Source organism: Conger conger, chromosome 9 (genome assembly GCF_963514075.1).
Source record: "Conger conger chromosome 9, fConCon1.1, whole genome shotgun sequence".
Classification (NCBI taxonomy): Eukaryota; Metazoa; Chordata; class Actinopteri; order Anguilliformes; family Congridae; genus Conger; species Conger conger.
Window position 1 is genome coordinate 53,320,093 of NC_083768.1, and position 20,877 is coordinate 53,340,969.

The 20,877-nt window shown below is 38.0% G+C and overlaps 1 protein-coding gene across 4 annotated transcripts; it reads left to right on the forward strand.

The window, feature by feature from the left end:
- The first annotated feature begins 434 nt into the window (after positions 1–434).
- Positions 435–19,952, forward strand: pdk4 (pyruvate dehydrogenase kinase, isozyme 4). 4 transcript variants are annotated; one of them, XM_061254598.1, is made up of 11 exons: positions 435–821; positions 1,719–1,860; positions 8,287–8,358; positions 10,780–10,964; positions 11,792–11,881; positions 13,867–13,944; positions 15,051–15,127; positions 15,405–15,503; positions 16,063–16,173; positions 16,513–16,626; positions 17,311–19,952. In XM_061254598.1, the coding sequence occupies exons 1-11, from the start codon at positions 707–709 to the stop codon at positions 17,452–17,454; spliced, it is 1,227 nt and encodes a 408-aa protein (XP_061110582.1). In that variant the 5' UTR covers positions 435–706; the 3' UTR covers positions 17,455–19,952. The 4 variants fall into 4 exon arrangements, with proteins under 4 accessions (XP_061110582.1, XP_061110583.1, XP_061110584.1 ...); XM_061254599.1 differs by having other exon boundaries at positions 1,766–1,860; XM_061254600.1 differs by lacking the exon at positions 435–821 and adding an exon at positions 1,643–1,661 and having other exon boundaries at positions 1,766–1,860.
- The last annotated feature ends 925 nt before the right edge of the window (positions 19,953–20,877 follow it).

Below are 20,877 nucleotides of genomic sequence, written 5' to 3' on the forward strand. Positions count from 1 at the left end.
CCCATTCCCTGATACAGCTTAAAAAAATAATAATTAAAGTAATATAGCAACCTTAATAGTGTTAGGGGCAAAGACATTTGATTTGGCTCTCTGCTCCGCAGCTTTGTTATACATTTCACCCTGAAACAGAAAAATGTTCCCCTACAAAGACATTATTGAATAAGTCGGTGGTCGGACTCGTTTCATACAACATCTCTGGCTAGAGCAAAATGACCGGCATGCCCCTTCCCCCACTCGATATCGAGTACAAGTGCAGCGACTCCTTGGCCGTACCCGGGTTCACTGGCAGTGTAGAATACGTGCAGTGTGCAGAACAGTAATAATTACGACTCCCAATAGGCTACTAGTGCTGCTTGCAGTATTATTGGTTAGCTGGAACGTCAGTCTTGCTTACTCAGCAACAAACAGCCCTGTGGAGGTTGGTCAGAGGAAGTCGTACATGAATGTTTTTTGTCAGCACTAGCTACATGAAAAATTAAAGCTGCAAAGAGCCTGAGAGCTAGCGACCTTCAAACGTGCATGTCCTACTGAATTTAAACATCATGTCCGTTTTATAAATGCGTCGATCGACACACAAACATCTTGTTGCCAAGATAGCACTTCAGCCGCTTGTGCTGAAGATAGGAATCGTAGGTGGATTTTTTAAAAAGGGCGTAACGTTAATCGAGAACAATCAGCTGTTGAATTTGGATTTAAATTTGAAGTCATGAAGTTTGCACAGTTTTTGCTGAATAGCGCCAAGACAAACATACCAAAAGAAGTCGATAGATTTTCGAAGTTCTCTCCTTCGCCGCTGTCAATGAAACAGTTCCTTGATTTTGGTAAGATGTCTATTTATTTTAGCAAAATTACCCACCACGGGATGGTTAACGGTATATAGTTAGCAAACGGTTTATAGCTAGATTCACACATAACTAGCTAGCTACCTATTATTGTGAAAGTTACCTCACAGATTGCTTCACCGTGGTAGCTAATCAGTTTGTAATGTTAGCATTAATTTACCCATAGCTACATGCAAATGAGTTATTGATTTCACCTGACAGCTGTCATTACACTGGTTGGTGGTCACTGCTCAGAAGCACTAGTTAGATATGCTAACGTTACATATGCAAGATAAAAGCGATAAAAAGGTTTCTGCTATGAGTAAAAAGAGTGACGTTACAGGCTATTTAACATAGCTAGTTGGTTGCTGGCTACCTTTTGTTTTAACTGGTATCACATAGCTAATCTAATGTCCTCTTGAGATTACTGAGGCTAGACATACCTTTTCTTTGATGTTTTCCTGCGGTTTGTTGGAAAAAAAAGTTCACAGAATTAAATCCGCGGAATTCCAGAACTGTATTTTCGTGCACGTGGCTGCAGACAGACGATATAAATATCAATCACAATACCATACCCAAGGTTATACAATATAGTTATCAGTGCAGGTTAAATTAAATGTATATTTTCGAAAACCCGACGCTAACTTAATTGGCTAGAATTCATTTTGATGAGTGTTTTGTTTCTCCTGCTTTATGTAGGTCAAGCAACAACAACAAAAAAAAGTCTAGCGAAAAGTCAGCAATTCGATAACTAGTTCCGCAGAATTGTTCTGTACACAGTATCAGCCAAGACATTAACATATATATGTGCAAGGTGACGGTACCAGGATCTCCAGCCAGGTCTTTCCTTTTTATTACATTTATTTTTATTTTTTGATAGTTTTTTACTTCTTGCAGGGTCCGCCAATGCCTGTGAGAAAACTTCCTTCGTTTTTTTACGTCAGGAGCTGCCTGTCAGGTTGGCAAATATCATGAAAGAGATAGACTTCCTTCCTGACAAACTCCTTGGTACCCCATCACTTCAGCTCCTGCAAAGCTGGTAAATCTCACTATCTCCCAACTCTGAGTCTGTTGCTGTATGTTCAGAAGGGGAACAAGTTAATACTGTACATTCTGAAATGTATGTTCTGTTTCTGATTTCTCTAATGGTGTGACGGAGGGTGCTTTGTTATTACTTTGCTGTGCAATTTCCAAAGTGATGCATTCTCGTTGTCAGTATTTTTGTGGCTTTTTAAAATGTCCTTCAAGTGTTTATTCTGTGTTGTTTGTGGCATTTTCTTTAACAATACTCATATTCTTCCGAGATCTAACCTGTAATTCTGATCAGTGGCACAGAGCATTTGCTTTTTCAAATAAACTAAAATCCATAGACAAGCTTGTTTACAGGACTGACCTTGACAGAGCCAGTAGAGTCACCCCGTCACCACTTGTTATGTGCTAACTGGCACTGGACAGCAGCAGCCCAGAGGCTATGCCAGCTCCTCTCTCTGGATGGATTGTCTATTTTCAGGAGTCCTGTGGCTTGCATGGTCCTGGATGAGCATCTGCTACACTCCTGTGTTGCTTTGGTGCCATTATCTTAGCTATTCTCCAGATAAATATTTTGGTAGCTAGGTGTACTGAACCATATTCACGAGTCACATTTTATTGTGACAGTGTGCTGAATTCTGTGCTTCAGTTAAGAGTAAAGTTATACCATGCTATGCTTGCAATTTAAGGTCCCTTTTTAATTTTGCCAATTTTGTACTTGCAGCACCTACTGTTTTGTGCTTTTCAGAAAGTACTGCTTTGGTCATTTGAAATTAACCCCCAATTTTTCTAATTCATCATAGTATTATTGAGTTGCTGGACCTTTTTAAACCACATTTAGGGGAGGTAGTTGCTTTCAGTTAGTTCAACATAACAGTTTTTTTGTTTGCTTTGTGGTGATTGGTTTTCAACCTTAGGAGTGTAGGTCAGAGTCATTGGGGCCACAATAGCTAAATGTAGAAATGCTTTGCGACCTTCCCCCTCTTTTTCCCATGATACATCTCTAACCTTTGACCTGCCATACACAAGCAAAGGGAACAATTTATTCTTGTGTATGCTTGGTGGTACTAAGGTTGGTTTCAGGAAAGATTATACATAGCCTATAATTGTTTTTACATCTAATTGAAGTGAAGTTGTTTTTTTATTTGTCTTGCTTATAAAGCAACAACAGCTTTCCTATGATTAATGTCTTGTGATGTGCTAATATAGATTTTATTAGAACAGGCAAGGAGAAATTTGATTTTGTGTTTTTTAAAAGGTAGGCAACCATATATTTTTATTGCTCATATTTCATCCTGACTCCTAGCCTGAAGCAGGTTAATTTAAGTTGTATAACCGGTATACCCTGGGTGAGAACATGGACCTTGAATCAAGCAAGCATGACAGTCTATTGCTGTGGAAAGTTCAACCCACCCCAATGCACATACTGTAAATAGTGCAAAAGTGTGTTAAGTTAATTCTTATAATCATTTAATTGGTGAGTAATTGGTTAAAAAATTAAAAATAAAAATAAAACAAACACCTTCTGGACAGCAGTGCAGGAAGTAATTCCCCAAGGTGTGTGCCATGTTTACTCACACAGCTGGTTTCGCTGTTCATGTCCCTATTTGAACTGGCTTTTTTATACATAATTTTTATACAGTAATACATAATACATGTCTTGGATCACAAAAAGCAGTGAAAGTATTATATATTTTATTTAATTTGAATTGAAAGTCCCTTATGTTAAGAGAAATAATGTATAGAGCTCAGGGAAGCCAAAATTGAATGTCCTCGTTTGAGGATGCTGGGTGGTTAAGGAGGTTAAGTGGTTGCACGTTGATTTCAGTTTTAGGTTCACTGTCAATGGATAGAGTGGGGACCATAAACCTGAGGACACTACCAAGAACTGATTTTTTCTTTATTACTTAATAAAAACTACTCAAGGGCATGTACAATTGTGATACCCTTCTTATTCAATAATACATGTATATGTAATACATAATATAATACAATATAATATAATATAATACATGCAATAAAAAAAAGTGTTGGTGTTTATTGAAGTTCAAAAATTGTTAATACTTGGTGTGTCCACCTTTCGCCTTGATTGCCATCTTCACTCTGCTTGGCATTGATTAATTAATTATTGAATAAGAAGTGTAGAAGTTCTTCCTATACAACATACGGAGAATCCGCCCCTTTCTCACCCCCTACTCGACCCAGCTCCTGGTCCAAGCGATGGTTCTGTCCCGCCTGGACTACTGCAATTCCCTCTTGGCTGGCCTCCCAGCGTCCGCCATCAACTTATCCAGAATGCAGCAGCTCGTCTGGTCTTCAACCTTCCCAAATACTCACACGTCACCCCCCTGCTTACTTCCCTCCACTGGCTGCCTGTCATGGCTCGCATCAAATTCAAAACATTGGTGCTAGCCTTCCAAGCAGTTAAGGGGTCTTCCCCAGCTTACCTACAAAAAATCACCCTACACCCCTGCCAGACCTCTTCGTTCAGCCTCCACAGGCCGCTTGGCACCTCCCCCTCTCCGAACCCCCACCTCACACTCACAGACTACTGTCTGTTCTGGCTCCACTGTGGTGGAACAAACTTGAGGTCAGAACTGTAGAATCTCTCCCCACCTTCAAGCGCAAACTGAAGACGCACCTCTTCAAGCAGCACCTCTCCCCATCCCTCCCTGTGAACCTTAATTGTTGTCTTTGTGATTTACATTATGTTTCGGTATTTTTTAGTTGGCTAGGTAAGCAGTATTTGGATAGTTAAGTTTGGTCACTTTTGCTTTGTTGTTTGTTTATTTGTTGTAAAAAAAATATATAATAATAATAATAATAATAATAATAGGCCCTGGTCCTTATCTTTGTTGTATGGGTAGCAATTGAAATTGTACTTTCCGCGCACTTATCCCTGGTTATGGGTATGCACTTTGTTGTATGTCACTCTGGATAAGAGCGTCTGCCAAATGCCAATAATGTAATGTAATAATGTAATGTAATGTGCTAGAAATTTCAGTGAACATGCTAATAACATAACCGTTTCTTTGCATGCGGCCTTTCACTATACTGCCACTGCGTAGTGCATGGAGGCATAGAGGGTTAGCAGACAAACTGGTTCAGTTTCCTAGGTGTCAGAAATAAGACTTATTGTTGGTGTAATTAGCTTGCTGACCTTGCAACATTAATGCAACTTTTGATTTTGAAGGCCTTGGAACAGACCTGTAGCTCTCAGGTAAACATTAACAATCCTATTGATAGCAACTGTAGCCTCACAGAAAACCACAGCAAAGAGTTTGCTAATGTTAAATAGCCTGTGGTTACAAGACACTTTTGTAGATTGACTTGTCAGATCATCATGTTTGCTCTCTGTTAATACATTGGCACTAAGACCTCTTTTGGCTTCATGCATTGGGAATCTTGTGAAATCACTTTACTGGCTAGTTAGAGCATTAATAGTAATTTATGTATTGCCAACTTAAAGGTACAATAGGTAATTTCGGACTCCTAATGGTCAAGAGACGAATTGCAACAACAAGCACCCTGAAACCACAACACTTATTCTTACTAGGGATGTAACAAATCATTAGTTTTTGTAACCGGTTACCATCCCATTTTTTAAACCGTTAACCGGTTAACTGATATTGCTTATGACCGCTAGGGGTCGTATGGTTTTTTTTTTTTTTATTGAGTTACTGATAAATGTAATTTCAGTTTAAATGCATCGGTTAAAATTATAATTCTTCATGTTTTCATCCCTCGTCCCTATGGTTTCTGCTTCATAGACTTGATTGGCATGTAATCTGTAAATATGCTGCTGTGAACAACTTTGTTACAGACTGGGTTGTGCACTCAAAATTCTGTGTTCACGCATTATTTGGCTGATAGAATATAACACCGGGCCCATTTTACCATAGGCGACCGGTCTAGTGATTTTGCTTTCCTGCCAATTCAGGTCTCTGTACAATTTGATATATTTTTATGTAACAGTAAACTTGCATTTTATATTCCAATGCATTTTATATAGCGTGGGACAATCATGTTGGTGAGATTAAGGTGTCCATTTTTTGTTGAAAGCGGGGAATTTTTGCTTTCAATATCTAATGGATTAATAGCCTAATGATAATGTATTGCTTTGTTTATTTTTAATATATATTTAATATTTCCGCATAGTGGAAAGCAAAGTTCAGTTTGGCGTTCATTTGAATTTGCGTGTCAACGAATAAACACGGATGAAGAAATGCCATAGAATAAGCCATAAGTGAACTAACATCTACAGATTTAAAACACACAAAAATATTTGACAGTTTGCATTCTTAAGCCTCTGAAATGGCCGCCGATTGCTTGTGAATAGCGTATTGTAATATTTAGTTATTTGTCCAATAATGTATTGCTTTTTTGTTTGTAGATACAGCATAGTGAAAAGCTATGTTCAGTTTGCGGGTAGTTTGAATTCACATATCTACAAATAAACACGGATCTTCTGTAAAGAAACGACATAGCATTACAATAAGCCATAAGTCAACCAACAGCTACAGAAATTATTTGATAACTCGAAAACTGTAGAATTCATTTCATGTGGTGTATTTTAAATCCCCTGAAATGGCCAGATTGCTTGCTCACTCAAACTACTGAAGCTTGTTGATTGCCAGTTTAGAATGGTTTAGAACTGCAATAATATGCCTTGTGATGAACAGGCATTTATTTAAAACTAAGTTTACGTTTATCGGTTATCAATTTTTTGTAACCGGTTACAAATCAGTTTAGGTTAACCGGTTACCGTTCACACCCCTAATCCTTACCACAGTCTCTGAATATAACATGTAATATAAAGCATTATTATACAGTTCTGTGTTCCAATGCACTGTTTTGGAAAGCTGACGGCGACGGAGCCTGCTGTCTTTTCGTAGCGTTCTAGTAAAAGAAATGTCACCTAACAGGTGACTTTATTAAATGTTAACTTTGGTGTGCTACACAACACTATTAATATTTTTTGTCTTTTTGAAGTTTTCACTTTAGCTAACCAACTATATTATGAGCAAGCAACTTATTTGGCAATGTAACTAGCTGACTATATAACTACGATATGATAGTCTACCACAAATGATGCTACCGTAACTTACAGTTTGAGACAAATCAAGGTTTAGCTAAACACGCATGATTGAACACATAAAGAAATAAAAGGAACATGTAGCTGCCCAAATTGCACTCCAGACAAGCGATCACTGAAACTCTGTATACTATTGGTTATTATCCAAGCAAATAATACATATAAAATGATACTAGGGCCGCATTTCCCGATAACGGTGTCTCTTAGCGTTTTACGAAGACTCAAAAGATATACCTTACTAAATTTGTTTACTTTTCTAAGTGTCTTCTCCGAACTATCACTTAGGCGGTTGCTTAATGGATAGCTTTTACGTGCGACGTTACTAGGCCCATCGACTCGCTCTACGATCGATTATGCACTGCGTTATGAGAGAAAGTAGTGTTATTTATGAATAAAACACTGCTTGAATAAAATATCGCATTTATCATGACTGGTGGAAACGTTTTAATAGAATAAAACATTTCCAAACTATATTATCCAACCATATATATAATTTTCTCCAAAATATATGTACGGTTAGTGATACGGTTTATGGCTACACCATCTACAAATACGCCTTCTTTGGCATGTCTCATGTTTTGGGAGGAAACCGGAGTACCCAGAGGAAACCCACACTGACACGAGGAGAACATGCAAACTCCACACAGAAAGGCCTGGGCAGGGCTCAAACCCGCAACCTTCTTGCTATGAAGCAATGGTGCTACCCACTGTGCCACCTTCCACATTTGAAATTGGAAACGCAGCCAGCATCCATTGGAGGAGAGGCATACTGTATCTTTTACTGTTGATAACTGGTAGCTTGTGTGGGCCTGGTGCTGCATTGGGATGAGTTATTGCAGCTGTAACCCAAGCAACTGCGATGGATTTTAGTGCTTAGAGTCAATTGTGTCCTGCTTTTGCACATTCCTGGCCATAGTCTATGACATAGTCGGTTCTCACCCATATTTTTAAAGAAGTAGCTAATACATTGCTCATGGTTTGTCCTTCCTGCTAACAAGGTTCATTATGCGGCTAAAGTAGTGAGATGTTTGTGTCTATTATAAGGTACTGAAAGAGCAAGCACGGAGAATTCCAGAATCACTATTTTGGTTCCTTGTTTTTGTTTCAGCAGAGGAAAGGCCTCTGTAGACAAGTATAGATGGTTTCTAATTCATTTAAGCATGCAGTGAAACACGTTTCATTTACTCATTATATATTAATTATATTTCAGTTATATCTCAGATGCGTGATGTCCTACCTCATTGATTCAATTGCATATTCATCTCTGTCTATTTTAGAAATACAACTATTTTGGTCTTACCTGGTGTGTTTAGTAAACTGCAAGGTCTGCTTTTGGAACAGGTATGCACAGTCTCTTATGGAATTAGTGGATTTCCTGGAGAAAGATCCGGAAGATAAAAAGATCCTGACAAAGTAAGTTTTTCAGAATTTAAGAAGAGCTCTAGCTGGTGATAAAATCTTGATTAAAATGCTGAATATGGGGGTTGCTTAGGTTATCTAATCCTGTTAATACACTTGGTTTCAGCGTAGTGACAGGCCACATGGTATTGTATCTTTGCATGCCCATGTCAAGCTGGGAGGGGGATTCAGCTGACTCATAAGGCTGGAGCCTCTCGTCTGGTGAACAGCTAGTGGATTACTGAGTGAAGTTAGACAGTGGTTGGCAGGACATGGGTTGATACAGCAGGCCTAAGAATAGGCATTTGAGGAAATACTGTAAATATTTAACATATTCTCCAGAAACCAGTGAGGTAACAGGATAATTTCTGAAGCATATTCACAGCAAAAGCTACAGTAGCATTCCAGAAGCCTCAGTCCGTCTTGTGATGTTACAATTGGCTTTTGTCTAGGGGCCGAGGGTGCCAAACCGAGGGTAATAGTATCTGCAGGTTGTTGTGGTTTTATTTCAACCAGCAGCCTATTAGGGCCTTGTGAACACATTATGTGAATTTTTTAACCAATCAAGTCACTAGATGCTGAAATGCAATGAAAATCAGCAGACACTGCGGCACTCCAGGATTGGATTCTAATGTCTAAACCACCCATGTAATTGTAGATTTCAATGTGATTGCTATTTCATGTAAACTCTTCTGTGATATCATATTGGCTGTGTTATAGAATTAATTATCAAAAGCCTCAGATGTATAACACAATCAAAGGAATATGTTATGCACATCAAACACGTACATCTGAAGAGGAGAAGAGGCTGTACAGCCTAGAGAATATCTACCAGTGTGTAAAGCCTGTTTTTGAACAACCCATGGGTCTCTCCTTCTGACAAGCTCATTCACCAACTCTCTATTATATGTGAAACAGTTAGTTAGGTTGTCTCCTTTTGCGAAACCATATGAGATAAAGGCGCTGATTCTCTGAATGACTTTGAATTATTGAATACATGTAATGTTAAAACTTTGGAAGCAAAACCGTAGACAAGGCAAACAAAAGGTGATCAAAGGTTGAAATCCGATGCAAAGGTCATGATCGGGTATTACTTGGAGTGGACACTGACAGAGCATCCATTTGCTGCTTGAGGTTGAGTGGGTGATGATGGCATCCTCTGAGCCTGGAGAACCTTTTATAATAAATTATCATCTTCAAATGATCAGGAAATCAAATTATTTAATGGTGAATATTATTAATTGGCTAATGAATAGAACTGCTTTCTGTAAGTTTCCATCCCTTCACCTTACTGAAAGTGTGTACAGTAATGTTATTCAGTTAAGAGGTACGTTTTACTGAATAAGTTTGATACCCGTACCAAGAAGTAACACTGAGGATCCCAACTGTACCTACCAATTAAGCAAGTTTTTATTTTATTGAAATTGCCCCAAAGTCTTCATAGCTATTTGATACCTGTAAACAAGTTAGTGTCCCTATTTTGTCATCTGACTGGGGCGTCTAGAGATTTATAATGTGCTACTCCGAACTGGAAACAGTACTCTAAATACAGTAGTGTGCAGTGATGATTATACACCACAACGTTTGTCTAAAAGGGGTCCTAATATGTTACTTCTTTATAAAATGTATTTAACAATACTATTGTAGGCAATGAGAACCAAAAAAAAAAATGTAAATTTTTGAATTGAAACTAAAAAAAATTTGACTTTTGTATAGCATGAATGCATGTTTGAAGGCTCATTCCATGATTGTTGATGCTAAACAATTTGTTTAAACTGGTTTGAAGCAACATTATTCTGCAAAATTACTTCTGATGGTCAGTTGTTCCAGTATTTAAGGTAACACAAACTTTGAGCAGTGTCACAGTGTTAAACACGATGGCACAATAGAAGGAGCTCTCTGACATTGTTCGTAGCCGCATTGTAGCCTTACATGATGCCGGTTGGTCACTTGATGAAAATATAATCATCTGGTGACATAAAAGTTATGACTTGTGACTCAAGACCTTAATCCGATTAAATCTGGGATTTGCAGGATACCAAGATAAATAAATCTGTTGTAACATCGAAAGTATCTCTTTGGAATGAACTTCAAACCATATGGAATGGTTTAACGAGTGAAGAAATAAAAAAATATGTGGACGATTAAATGCTGTAATCAAAGCAAAGGGTGGCCACTCTAGATATTGACTTTTTTCTCCCAAAGAGACTATTATTTTAGTTTTTACAATATATTATTGTTATTTTCATCTACATGAGCCAATATTACATGGAATAAATACTTGAATAGTACTTTATCTTCATTGTTTTATGTGTATAATCATCACTGCACACTACACACTTTTGCAAGGGAATTGTACAGTATTAATAAAAGGAAATATGTCTTTCCTTTGTGAACTGCTGTGATGTGATTTTAATTGGTATTTTCCTCCTTCAGATTTACAGAAACACTCATCAACGTTCGGAATCGACACAACAATGTGATTCCCACAATGGCCCAGGGGGTTGTTGAGTACAAGGAGGCATTTGGAGTGGACCCAGTGACCAATCAGAATGTCCAGTATTTCCTCGATCGCTTCTACATGAGCCGCATCTCAACACGGATGCTCATGAACCAACACAGTAAGGGAGCCAATTCCTCTTCTGTATCCATGCGGCTTGAAGGATGGCTAATTGTTGTCTTGGGTACTAAATAGGACTGTTGGATCATTGAATTCCGTAATCCGTAAGAGTCAAGTCAGATCTTAGAATATGACATTACTGGCTTTCTCAACAGTGTGTATGTCAGCTTGAATTAAAATGAATATGGTGACTAAAATGAGTGGTGCCTTAGCTTTACTTATTTAAAGGCATACTATCCAGGATTTTCAGCCTTGATGTGATTGGGTATCCTAAACTCTGCACACTGTCCTCCGTTTTTATATTTTATATCCTTTTTCATACTGTTTTTATTTTGATCTATTTTGTCCATAGTTGTCACCATCGAGGAAAAGCAATTCCAATGTTGGCTCTGGTTTCTGTGTGAGCCCTGTCGCTTTATCGTTTCACTTAGCTGTACTTGTGCTTCTTCACCTTCTACCACCATTGCAGTAGCTAGCTAGCTGCAAATGCAGCTCCACTGAAACCTGATCCCACCCACAGGCTCTGTAGCCACACCCAGAAAAGCATGTCTGCTCAGAAAGAAGAGGAGCACAGATTCAGCAAATGTGTGCAAAAGACAGATTGCCAGTGCATCATAGATATGACTGAGCTTGGTTATGTTATAATATTTTCAAGGTAAAAATCCTGCATAGTATGCTTTTCATGTCAAAATCAATCTCATTAGCATGCTAATGGATTCATGTTTTGGTCATAGTCAAACAGAAAATAAAAAAAGGAAATCTTAGCAAAACTTCTGTAATTTACTGTATGTATGTTGGGTTGTAAGTTGTATTCATTCTTCTACACAGCTCTTATATTTGATGGAAGTACCAACCCTGCCCATCCTAAACACATTGGAAGTATTGATCCTAACTGTGACGTGGTGGGGGTTGTAAAAGGTAATTATCTTCATGGAAACTGCACTGTATAAACTGTATCAACATTGTTTTATTGGATGTATTTATTTGACGTTTCGGACATTTTTGCATCCGTACTGTCCAGGAGACCAGAGGATGGCTTAATTAGACTGTGCATGCACTGTAGAGGATCCATTTGATCTTAAATTGATAGCGGGCATTGCAGTGATTTGATTGGCCTGAAAATAAAATGTAGCATTCCAATTGGGGGAGGTAAACTAAAAAGGATGCAAATGATTAAAGTGACTATAAAGGTTAATCTGAATGGCTGCAAACTGCATTGAATGGTGTTATTGTAATTATTGTATGTATTACCCATCAGCAAAATCAAACGGAATCAAACATTTAAAAATGAACTTATATCAGCCTAAACATTTCCATCTATTCCTGTGTGAGGATTGAATGGGTGGAGTTCCATTTTTTACCAGACTCTGAGCTATTTCAAAATTTTCCGGACACTTTACACTCACTTTAAATGATTGTAACTGAAGGAAGCAACTACAATGTCCAAACAAAATCGCCGCCGGTTGTCATGCTAACATCATAAGTGTGATTACAGATAATTGTGCTTGGCTATAATGTGAGACATTTCAATATTGTATCAGTTGTGTAACCACTGTAATATCTATGATTGCTCTAATACAATATCTGTGTATATGAAATACATTTAATCTAATTAAAACATCTGTATGCAGAAAATTAATTATGGCCTTTTTAGCTTGTTTGTTGATTTACCAACCTTCCACACAGTTTTGATCGAAAACAGCGCAAAGGTCATGCAAGTGCAGCTTTGTACTTATCAGCACATGGCTTCATGAGATGACACTTTTAACTGTGCAAAGAGTAATTGTGCCTGTTTTGTTGTCTGAAGTATGGAACTCAATATGACTAGCTCTTTTCTTTTTCTGGTTTTTATATGGAACATTCTTGCGCAATGAAAGGAAGTTACTGGCTTTGCATCATTAACTGTGGTGTGGCCCTGATATCCTTCTAAAATAGGTTGCAACTTTGGGATATACACAAAAATATCGATACCTTGAGCAGGATGAAGGATTTTAGGTAGCAAAATAATAATACATGAATTATTAACAGCTAAACAAGGTATTTTTGTTATTAGTTAATTGCTATAAACAAACAAATTAATTAAGGTTATCTCTCGTACGAGCTGTTACTGTTTATTTATTACTCTACCTCTGAGTTATTTTTAGCACCAATCTGTCTGTCTGCCTGTCTTTGTGGGAGGCAGTGGGTTTGGCTTTTCACAAAACGGAGTATAATAACGTCCGAACAGATTCATGTATCTCCACAAAACTTTGTGGAAATCTCAATCAGGGGCAAGCAAAGATGGAAAAAACACCAGTTTTTGGTCAGTGGGAGGTGTGGCGATGGGCTTGCTTCTCACCAAAAGGCATGTAATGTCTTAATGAAGTTGTGTAACACCGTGAAACCTTGTGTCAGCAGGGGTGTGCTGGAGAACTCATTTCCGGCCACTGAACAAATGGTGTTGCAATAACCGTCAAAAATTCTTAAGAGTGGCTAGAATTTAAATAGGCATACCTAATGCCTGATTTGAGATAGAGTCAGGAAAATGCATGCATTGCCTGTTGTGAAGGGCATAGAAGAAAGGATAACATTTTGATGAATATTCTATGTGGAATTGGAACATCTTCACAATTGCAGCATTTGTGGAGGTATGCACTCTACTGAGTACCATAAAACTTCTCATTTATTTTGTATTAATTAGCTCAGCACTTGAAATTATTTCTGTCTTATTAAATAGCTTGATACATGAGATTGCAGTCAGATTGAAAAGCTATTTGTCAGGTACTTTACATGTACAACTACCGTTCTTTTTTTTTTTTTCAAGTTGCTTAACTATTAATAAGTCAAAAATGCATAATATAAAAACATGTTTCTTCTTAGCTGCATGCCATGGAGTAATGCACAACACACTCCTGTTTGTGCAGATGCCTTCGAAAGTGCCAAGATGCTATGTGACCAGTACTACCTGACATCTCCTGAAGTGGAAATCAAACAAGTCAACTGTGAGTGCAAGACACGCAACATTATTCAGGGTAGCGTAGAGACAGAACAGACCTCTGCAAAATATTTTTTCGCAGTCTCATATTTCCAAAGGCCTGCGAAGGCACTGCAGAAATTTAAGAAGCTATGTTTGTCACTGCAGGTTTTGTACCAGCTGGGTTTCTGGACTGTCAAGAACGATTACGCCTGCAGTAACAGTCCAGGAGTATTCGCCTACAAAACAGGGGCGGAGCTTTCCGGAAAGACTTGCACGTGTGGTCGTAGTTTATTTTTCCGCGTTTGAAGCCAGCCATTCTGCTGTCTGTGTTTATTGTAATCCTGTACACGATGGCTATTTGCAAGTCAGTCTGGTTTAACGAAATCTCTGTACCACCTTCATACACAAATCTTGTCACATTTTTTTAAGCTTTTTTTTTTTTTTTTACCCTGTAATTATGTTGGTTTAGCTTAAGCATGTCTGCTCAGTTTCAGCGGAAGCTGTCAGTAAATGAAGCTTAAGACTCCCAGTCAGGCTGTAATTCCCACAAAAGTATTTTTCATAAAGATTCCTGCAAAGACTCAATGATTTTAGCAAAATTGACTCGTTTGTATATTACTACTTTTCTTTTCTGTGACGGATGGAAAAAACGCATATTCAAACGTGAATGTTGAAATTCTTTTTGTCTTTCTAACAAATTTTGAATGCCCTAACTGAACTTGTGGCAAGGTTTTAGAAAGTACCATTTTGTTTTATGTTTCTTTGTAAGCAAACGGAAACAAATGGAGAATATAATGCAATAACGTGGCATGAACAATACTCTCATTGCCATAGTAAATGCTGATGTCACAGGCCCTTGTAACAGTTTGCTCTTGCCACACAAAGGGCTCCACTTTTTAAACAGAGAACATTTGTTGTTGATATGCCATTTGTTAATGTACTGTTTCTTGGGAGCAAGTTAATTATCGTTCAGAAATGTTTGTTTACACAGGTGATGGGCATTTGGCCCGCTCACTTAAGGGAAATGTCTCTCTTGTTGTCTGGCGGTATGTGGTGACGAGTTGTGAAATGCACCCAAATACAAGGGCATAATAACAATATGATTACTGCTGTTCTTCTACTGTTTTCCAGCCAAAGACCCCGAGCTGCCTCTGCATATTGTTTATGTCCCTTCCCATCTATATCATATGTTATTTGAACTCTTTAAGGTACAGTACTGCATTCTTATCACTCTATTGTTCACAGGCACAATATAACTTCACTTTGTACATTTATTATTTTCATTCATTCTATTGTCAATAATTACATGTCTGCTTTGTAGAGTGTAGAATGTGGATATATTCTTTGCTTTTCTTGGGATAAAATATATGTATATATCTATATTAAAATCTGTGAAGTATGTGCATTTCAGTTTGCCTGTTAAAAGTAGCCTGTATTTTTGCAGCAAGCACAGTTTTTGTGAACGGTATTGTTTGGTATTTACAGAATGCAATGAGGGCAACAGTGGAGGCACATGAGTCTAGTCTGACTCTTCCAGAAATAAAAGTACAGGTTTCACTGGGAAGTGAAGACCTGACAATAAAGGTAAACTCATTTTTCTCTAGAACGTTAAAGAGAAAATGGCAGTAATCCCCCACATAACTATAACACTAATTCAAGGGCATTCCAAGTCCATTCAAGGTCCCATTCCCCTAAACGTCGGGCACTTTACTCTATTTTTGACTGTATTGCCAACCGTCAATAAAGTAATATAATTTAATATATCCCTGGCTGAAAAAGAACTCTGCCCCCAGGTCCAAACCTCAACATTTTGATTAGAATTTGGATTCTGATCCAGGGTCAGATCAGGCCTCATTTCAAATGAAATGAGACATGAAACTTTTTGAGATCATTGCCAGAAAATAAATCAAGCACTTTAAAGCAATTCAATCAAAAATGTGATATTTTGAAGAATCATAATTCTTATATGAAATAATTAATTTCATTTTCTAAACACCATAGGATATAGAAAATGGATGTTGCAGAGATATCCCTGCTGTAAAATCCACCAATGACCAGCTTGAAATGATCAGCTACCAGCTGTTTCAAAATATAGCTTGTTTTTTTCAGCAGGGATAATGTCCCTTATCGTGATGTATTGCAGATGTCGGACAGAGGTGGTGGGGTACCTTTGAGGAAAATCGAGCGGCTTTTCAGTTACATGTATTCAACCGCTCCCAGCCCTGTGATTGGCAATGCTCGCAATGCACCCCTGGTGAGTACTGGGAGAACTTCTGTACGTTGCTCCCGTTTCCGGTCTTTGAACCCCAGATAAGGCAACAACACGTTTTCGTTAGATGCTGCCAGCGCAGCTCCGAAAAAACATCTCCAAAATACTGTGTAAATACACTTTAAAATGTCTGCACCACTCTCTTTCAAAACTGCCAAACAAACCCTTCTGTTTTAACTGAACAGAAATGTTCTTTGGCATACTTGTAAACCACATGTAGCCGGTATAATATACTGTATGTACACACACACACACACACACACAAAAAATATTTTTTAAAAATCAGAATGAATCCTTTGATGAATGTGTTCGTTTGTTCTCCAGGCTGGCTTTGGTTACGGCCTTCCCATTTCCCGCCTGTATGCCAAGTATTTCCAGGGGGATCTGCAGCTGTATTCCATGGAGGGCTATGGAACGGCAGCAGTCATTTACCTGAAGGTAAGCGCTTTGTTTGTATCCTGAGCCTACACTTTTGGACACACTTGAGTTCAGCTGTGAATGAGGAGTGTCTTGAGTAAACACAAAGCCGGTTGTCGAACAGTGACAGCAAGCACACTGGAGCCCAGGTTATAAAAGAGGTGATTACAAAATAAGGAGGGCTGGAGCAAGTTCATTAACATAACACTTTTTCAAACATGTTAAAGCTACAATAGGTAAGATTTTTGTGTTAAAACATTGTTACAAGACCATTGTAAATCCCTTCCTATCTTTGAAGAAGGCTCACTGACATCACCCTCACCCTCACCTTCTGCCTGTGTTTCTAGTCCTTAAAGTCCTTAAAAGTGTACAATTGTCTGGCTGTAACTCATTGTTCCGCTACACAACAATTCAAGCTCATTGCTTGAAAATTGGTTCTAACTGCCACAGATGGCGTAGGGGCTTCTGATTGTTCGTGTAGCTGCACAAATTACACTCCAGACAAGCGATCACTGAAACTTTGTATACCATTGGTTACAATCGAAGCGAGGACTACATACCAAGTTATAAAACAATACCAGTTTGTTAACAGTAGCAACAAGCAAATTAGCTATAGTTAGCTTGACAAATTTGTGAAAATCAAATCGTCAAATCGTGAAAATGATTCAGATCTCAGTGAAATCAGCAGTCTTCTCCTTGTCCCAGGCCTTGTCCTCCGAGTCCGTGGAGCGGCTGCCCGTGTTCAACAAGTCAGCCTTAAGGCATTACCAGACAAGCACCGAGGCTGACGACTGGTGCATCCCCAGCAGCGACCCCAAGAAACTGGGGAAGTACGAGTACAGTGTTTAAGACTGAGGGAGACATTGAGCATGGAGGGAGGGACCTGAGTTCCCGTGTATTAAGGCCAGTAGATCGCACTCCTAACTGGGGGAAAAAACATAAGTAAACATTTCTCTGCTATTCTCAGCACCCATGTTGGAAAAAGCGGTTTCACAAACGGAAGCTTCACACCATTTCTGTATTGAGTAGCAACACATTCAGCTAACAGGACTGAACGGAACCTTGGGAGGCATCTCTCATAACTGACTTCATGAATGTTGGTTTGTAAGAGGGCATTTGCAATTCCAGACTGAACTGCTAATGTACATTTTAATTTTTATATTTTAGCTACACGTACTTCTTTATACATGTGTACATACATATCCTTATACAAGTAATTTGGTCTTAGGGCACAGTAACATTTCAGATTTACAAACTGAGCTTTTCAGTTTTATTTTTTCACATCATAATAAAAAAGTATTCCATGAGGATAGAGGCCTGGTATTAGACACAATATGACACAGATAATAGTACTGGATCCTGCTGAACTTCATATTGCCATTTTTAATGGGCTTCTCTGGTTCTAAAGCCTTATAAGCTGTAATATGTGGCCTTTTCTCAAGTTTTATTTTAGTTAGAGGGTTTTACTTAGTAATTTACTAATTACTAATTATCAACAAAATATGTATACATTTTAATAAGAAATATCCACATATAAGCTATTGAAAAATATTGTTCAAAATGTGCAATAAATAACCACATCCCACCTTTAACCACCAAGTTTTTATTTATTTTTTGTGCCTTGAAGAGTCTTGATACCCAATTTAAACAAAACATTTTTAGAAAACAATTTAGAATGGTGGATCACCTTATGGTGAAATTCACTATTTGATGCAATGGTAAGGAAATGTAGTGTTGTGCAATATTTTTTGTTTCATTGAGGATTGAAAATAAAACCGAGAACTGGGTCTTTAACTTTCTGCAACCTCAGATATATTGCATTCATTACTTACATTCGAACATTCAACTATTGAGAGATTTTATGAAATGTCCATGGAGATGGAGGTGCTAATTTTATCTTGCCAGCTTAATTTCTTTACGTAACTACAGTGCAGTACAGTATGTCCCGTTTTGAATCTCCTATTGACACTCCTGTGCTAAATGTCCAACGCTGAACCTGCTTAGTGATTTCAAAGTATTTTAGGAAGTATTGTTTTGTTGTCTATCCAAAAAAGAGATTCAGACTGCCAAATTCAGCCTGCTAATAAACACTTAGCACTTCAAGTAATGCTTGCATTTTGTTTTGCTCAAACCATATACCACTCAAAACAATTACCACTGCAGTTATTCAGCAGGTACACACCCATATACCTTACAGGCAAACTGAACTGTTTAACTGGCTTGTGGTATTTAGAGGTGTGGGTAGGTCAGTTTAACACACCTCCACAATTTAATGAAAAAGTTATATTAATTATTAATTATACTGTGACAAAAAGCCACTGCCATTAAGACCACTTAGCATTTGCTCTTACAGTACTGTATTAGTTTAAAAAATTTTGTCTTTTCCGTCAGTTGTGTGGCCAAATGTAAGAATGAAGTATGATTCATACAATGCTGGTTGCAGTAAATATACCAGAGAAACCCAATGAAATGGTGTTGAATGAACAGTATCAACCATGGTTGTGATGTCTCCTATCCTGCCATTACACACACTGCTAATCCAAGTACTGCCATTTAATATTACTTGTTTTATTGTAGTTAGCAATAATAATTGTATAAAAACAAGGTGTACACATACTAACCTGTAATTCCACAGTTTTGTTTTTAATTAGGAGTATTTTCACCAATGGTTTGAGACTAAAAGACCTCCATAACACTGTGAAGTGCCAACACATTTTTTAATTGTACATGTCCGCGGTGGATAGTGTTTATTGTTTTCAAATCCCTTTGATCTCAGGACTATGGCATGCATTCACCATATCAATATTGATAAGGACATTATGAAGGTAGTCTTTTTATGTGAACAAACTGTCTCTACAGTTGTAGCGGATCAATGAATCCCTTTCACTTGTGATTTAAATACAAGTAAACGCCGGCAATAACAAAGTCCCATCTCTAGTGAACCAGGGGTCTACAGTGCTCCCATTTTAGGATAATTTGCTGTGGGCTAATTGGGATGCATTGGTGTGCTCCTAAATTATTTTGCCCTTTGAACTGCATTCAGGAAATGCCAGGGTCAGGGAGTGATATGAAAAGAAAAGTCTTTCCTTTATCTTGCTTTATCTTGTCAACACTGACCCTGCCTGTATATTTAATGGAAACTCGGTTGTATGAGTATAGACTGTCGAAGCTATTCAAGATAAATTTTTTTTTTTGTATTTATCTCGCACACTGGCCTCCCTGCTTTATTTTGTCTATGTGTGTTTGGATTCTCCATTTCTTCCTGACTTGTCTAAAAGTCTGCTTCTGTATTGGCAGCTATGTACCTTCCCATAAAACCTGCAATAAAGGGTAAACGGTTGCAATAAGCTGGTTATGTTGTTTTTGTGTCTGTGGTGACCAGAATGGTATACGGCCCTGGGAAATGGTGTATGTTCAAGCGAGCAAGTGACATTGTGTAAGACTATCTGTCAACCCATATCAGTGACAAAACAGCTGACTGACACTGACTGTTTTTATACTGGTAGCTGCTTTTACAAATTAATGTTCTTATTTAGCTGTTCAAACTACAAGTTTCTTTTACTAATGAGCATTGCTATTGCAAGCGACTGAAATGTAGGTTATATGTGTTTATACTGTACGCTTGTTTATGTAACCAGGGTTCAAAGTGTTCCCAGTCACTGTATATCCATATAAGTTTGTGTACTGATAAAGTACAGTAACTCTATTCTGTTGTTGTCTGGGGCATTTGTATGGACTCTTGGCCTTTCCACTTCCCTCTTCCCTGCTTGTTTTAAAAGAGCCCTTCTACTTCCTTCCATATTAACTGCATTTTTTTTGTTTGTTAGTTTATTAGGATGCTGTATGCATATGTCAAAATTAACAGATTTCTTTTATACATTTAAATATATTTTCTGCCAAGCCCCACTTATCTCTGCTTGCAGTGTTGCAATGTATTTGTCACAGTGCTATGCATTAGTACTTGTCATGTACATGACCTACAACACTACTACTTGTTACTACTTTTACTGCTGCTAATGTACTACTACTGCTGTTAGTACTACTACTGCCTCTGCTTCTAGTATAACTGGTGTTACTGCTCCTACTATTACTAATTTTGATAAATGAAACCTTTTAATGTCTTCCTGTGTGTTCATTTCTCTAAATGTTTACTGTCTCCTGGAGAGTAGTTCAACCTTTGGAGCTTCCGAACTGTTAGCGATGTGGGCCACTGGTCTGGAAAAGACAGTGCTTCCGGACGAGGGCTCTTTGGCAAAGAGGACTGACAGGAGG